Consider the following 5,000-nt stretch of genomic DNA (forward strand, 5'->3'; position numbering starts at 1 on the left):
TGCCTAGAAAGACAAAATGAAATTGAAGAAGAAAAAAGGAAAAGAATAATAAATAACAAAGAAAACAGTGAAATAAAAAAAAATAATAAAAAATGTCATTTAATCTTTTGGCATTTGACCTTTAGCATTTAAACTGGCCAAATCCGGCCCAAATATTCTACCTGTTTTATGTTTAAACTGGCCACATCTGGCCTCTCACACCTACCCTACAATGTTATTCTAAAAACAGACAATCACATCATCAAAGTCTCATAGCTATGAAATAATGCATGATTAATTCAGAACAATGTGGTTGGGTAGTAAGAAACTGGCTTCCCAACCACATGGTTCCACGTTCAGTCCCACTGCGTGGCGCCTTGAACAAGTGTCTTCTATTATAGCTCAGGCCAACCAAGGCATAGTGAGTGGATATGGTGAATGGGAACTGAAAGAAGTCCATCATATATATAAATTTTTTTTCAGAACGAGATAAAAAAACCAAGGCAGTGAAGATTTTAGAACATTTAATAGGTCTTACAGCTGTTTCCACGATATTTATTATATCCCTTCATCAGAGATGGTATGAGAAAATGGTTATGCAATAGTTAACTTAGATAAGATACGAAACAGAGAGTGAAGTGAAGGAATGAAAATAGATGTGAGATACACGGGGATATTGCATTTGTAGATCCATTACTTAGGCAGAATGGTATACATATAAGATTCTTATATCTTATACCATTCTGCCTGAATAATGGATCTACAAATGCGATATCCCTGCATATTTCACATCTATTTTCATTCCTTCACTTCACTCTCTATTTCATATCTTATCTAAATTAACTATTGCTTAACCATTTTCTCACACTGTCTCCGATGAAGGGATGTAATAATATCCTGGAAACAGCTGTAAGACCTATTTATAAATGTTCTAAAATCTTCACAGCCTTGGTTTTTTATCTCATTCTGAAAAAAAAATTTTTTATATATACACATGCTGATATATGACCTACGTTGGACTCCTTATTCATATAATCACCGAACCTGGAGCTTAACTATGGTCTACCTATAGCACTTACTCAGCATTAGCTGATACCTTTGGGTCTTCTCAACACCATTACCCTCTCATAACCTATATATATATATATATATATATATATATATATACATATGTATAAGCGCAGGCGTGGCTGTGTGGCAAGTAGCTTGCTTACCAACCACATGTTTCCTAGTTCAATCCCACCACATGGCATCTTGCGCAAGTGTCTTCTACTATAACCTCAGGTTGACCAAAGCCTTGTGAGTGGATTTGGTAGATGGAAACTGAAAGAAGCCCGTTGTATTTATATGTGTGTGGTGTGTGTGTGTGTGTGTGTATCTGTTTGTCTCCTACCATCTCATGACAACCAATGTTGGTGTGTTTACATCCCTGTAACTTAGCGGTGCTCCAGCATGGCCGTGGTCAAATGACTGAAACATATAAAAAAAAAATGTGTATATTTATGTGGATGTGTCTTTGTGTTTGCGTTTATCCCCCAACACCACCATCGCTTGGCAACCGATGGTGTGTTTGCATCCCTGTAACTTACCAGTTTGGCAAAAGAGACCGATAAAATAAGTACTAGGATTACAAAGAATAAGTCCTGGGGTTGATTTCTTCGACTGAAAAAACCCATTTGAGACGATGCCCCAGCATGGCCACAGTCAAATGACTTAAACAGGTAAAAGAATAAATAAGCATCACATTTGACAGAGTAATTTGGATGCTAAAAGCCCAAATATTCTACTAGCCAGATCTGGCCTCTCATATCAACCCTACAATGCCATTCCAAAAATAAACAATAAAATCAACAAAATCTCAAAGGTACGAGAAAATGCATGATTAATTCAAAACAACAGGAATAAACAAGCATTACATTTCCACGAGTAATCTAAGTGCCATAAGGGTTAAGATTCAATTAGTGATGTGGAGATATATAAATACAAATGTGTGTTTATTAATTTTTAGGTGTTTCTTTTTAATTTTCTCGCTATTAGACATCTTCGCCACAACTGGCATAAAGTTGGATAAATCGGCAGAAGTTGAGACTTATGTATTTTTTTTTCCAATAATTTCTTTAAAAAATATGATGTAAGTTCAACAAAACAACATAATATATACGTGCCTTTAGTAGAAAGGATTAATAGTATTATTTGATGATAGGAAAGAGAAGATTTATCGGAAAAGAAAATAGGATTTAGGGACGATCAGGATGTTTAAAGACTCCGCCGGTTACGACGACGAGGGTCCCAGCTGATACTATCAACGGAACAGCTTGCTCGTGAAATTAACGTGCAAATGGCTGAGCATTCCACAGACACATGTACCCTTAACGTAGTTCTCGGGGATAATCAGCGTGACACAGAGAGTGACAAGGCTGACCCTTTGAAATACAAGTACAACTCATTTTTGCCAGCTGAGTGGACTGGAGCAACGTGAAATAAAGTGTCTTGCTCAAGGACACAACGCGTCGCCGGGAATCGAACTCACAACCTTACGATCATGAGCCGAATGCCCTAACCACTAAGCCACGCGCCCTCACCGATCAGGATGTTATAATGGGTTAGAAAGAAAATTAGAATGAACTGAGGAAGAAGAGGAAGTTAAGGTGTGTTAAAAAGAAAAGTTAGGAGTTAAAAGTGTTAAGGTTGGAAGGATTCACAAAAAAAGGGGTTTCAAAGGGAGTTTTGAGAGGGAGAGAAATAATAGACAATAACCATTCAAGACCAAGTCTCGTTAGCTTTCTTCAGTTTTCCATCAATATCCTCCTTTATCTTAGCTTCAGCCTAGAACAAAATCAAACACAGAATTGTTAGCATGTGGGCAAATCCTTGGGTATATTAGACGGAGTGCAAGGTTTTGGGACTTCTGTGGTTTTGTGGTGTCGATGTGATTAAATCCAGCCAACCCTTAATGAAAACCACCAACAATGATATCATCGTCGGTAGCTAATAAAAAACATTATCAACGGCATTGATATGAATATGATGGCAATGAGAAGTGGGTGGGGATTACAGCAACCATAATGATGATGATGATCATCATCATCATCATTAATATCTTCATTATTATGATTGTCCAAGGACTTAATTGATCAGGACTGACATATTTCATCACCATCATCATCATTGTCATCATCATCATCGTCATCATCGTCGTTGTCAACATCATCGTCATCATCATCATCATCGTCGTCGTCATCGTCATCATCGTCATTGTCGTCGTCGTCATCATCATCATCATCAATGTTGGTGTGTTTACATCCATGTAATTTAACAGCTCAGCAAGAGAGACTGATAGAACAAGTACTAGGCTTAAAAAAAGTAAGTCCTGGGGGTGATTTGCTTGACTAAAAACCTCCAAGGCAGTGCTCCAGCATGACCACAATCAAATGACTAAAAGGATAAAAGAATATATATATATATATATATATATATATATATATATATACCTTTGGAAATATTCTGTCCTTTGGAAATATTCTGTACGTGAGAAGACCAGGCAGGACAAGTGAGCCCAGCCCACTTATGAATGCCTTTCCTCCCTTGGACACAAAGACCTGTTGAGGCAAGCGAAGTCGATATAGAACCTCATCCAACGACAGACACCCATGCCAACCCCCCATGCTTGCGAAGACATGTTGGGGCAAGCGAAATCGAAATCGAAACCGAATTGAACCAGCCAGGATCCCTGGCCTGGTGGTACGTAAAAAGCACTATCCGACTCGTGGCCGTGGCACGTAAAATACTCCAATGCGACCGTACGACAGGCACCCATGCCAACCCCCTTTGCTTGTGAAGACATGTTGGGGCAAGCGAAATCGAATTGAACCAGCCAGGATCCCTGGTCTGGTGGTACGTAAAAAGCACTATCCGACTCGTGGCCGTGGCACGTAAAATACTCCAATGCAACCGTACGACAGGCACCCATACCAACCCCCTTTGCTTGTGAAGACATGTTGGGGCAAGTGAAATCGAAATCGAATTGAACCAGCCAGGATCCCTGGTCTGGTGGTACGTAAAAAGCACTATCCGACTCGTGGCCGATGCCAGCACCGCCTTGACTGGCTTCCGTGCCGGTGGCACATAAAATACACCAATCTGACCGTGGCCGTTGCCAGCCTCGCCTGGCACCTGTGCAGGTGGCACGTAAAAAGCACCCACTACACTCACGGAGTGGTTGGCGTTAGGAAGGGCATCCAGCTGTAGAAACATTGCCAGATTAGACTGGAGCCTGGTGCAGCCTTCTGGCTTCCCAGAACCCCGGTCGAACCGTCCAACCCATGCTAGCATGGAGAACGGACGCTAAACGATGATGATGATGATGATGATATATATAATTGTGAGTGCATGAATGTTTGTGTCTCCTTGTCTTCATGTTGTGTGATTGTTGTAAATGATTGCCCTTGTCATACAAGCAGTGTCACTCATTGTTAATATTCTGTGAATACATGTCTGGCCAAGGGGAAATATTACCTTGCTTGGAAGCAGGTGATGGTTGTCAACAGGGAGTGCATCTAGCTGAAGAAAATCTGCCCCAATAAATCTTCTGTTCAATCCGTCCAACCACAGAAAATCATCATCATCATTGTTTAACATCCACTTTCCATGCTAGCATGGGTTGGATGGTTTGACTGAGGTCTGGTGAGCCAAATGGCTGCACCAGGCTCCAATCTTGATCTGGCGGAGTTTCTACAGCTGGATGCCCTTCCTAATGCCAACCACTCCGAGAGTGTAGTGGGTGTTTTTACGTGCCACCGGCATGGGACCAGTCAGGCGGTAATGGCAACGACCTCACTCGAATCTTTTTACACATGCCACCAGCACAGGTGCCAGTAAGGCAATGTTGGTAAGGATCACACTCGAATGGTGCCTTTTACATGCCACTAGCACGGAAGCCAGTTAGCCACTCTAGCAACAATCACCCTCGGATGGTGCTCTTAGCATCCTACTTGTACGGGGCTCAAGTGCCAGTAAGGCGA

At 41.1% G+C, this 5,000-nt stretch overlaps 1 protein-coding gene across 3 annotated transcripts in view; it reads right to left on the reverse strand.

The window, feature by feature from the left end:
* The window catches only part of LOC115217147 (1-phosphatidylinositol 4,5-bisphosphate phosphodiesterase classes I and II-like), a 127,571-nt gene that overhangs the window by 175 nt on the left and 122,396 nt on the right, over positions 1-5,000 (reverse strand). For all 3 annotated transcript variants that reach the window (XM_036507256.1, XM_036507254.1, XM_036507255.1), the window contains exons 34-35: positions 2,737-2,805; positions 1-3 (exon numbers count right to left, since the gene is read on the reverse strand). The exon at positions 1-3 is cut by the window's left edge and continues 175 nt beyond it. In XM_036507256.1, coding sequence (XP_036363149.1) covers positions 2,740-2,805 — 66 coding nt within the window. In that variant the 3' untranslated portion in view covers positions 1-3; positions 2,737-2,739. The remainder of the gene's footprint in view (positions 4-2,736; positions 2,806-5,000) is intronic.

Source organism: Octopus sinensis, linkage group LG11 (assembly GCF_006345805.1).
Source record: "Octopus sinensis linkage group LG11, ASM634580v1, whole genome shotgun sequence".
In the NCBI taxonomy this organism is placed as follows: domain Eukaryota; kingdom Metazoa; phylum Mollusca; class Cephalopoda; order Octopoda; family Octopodidae; genus Octopus; species Octopus sinensis.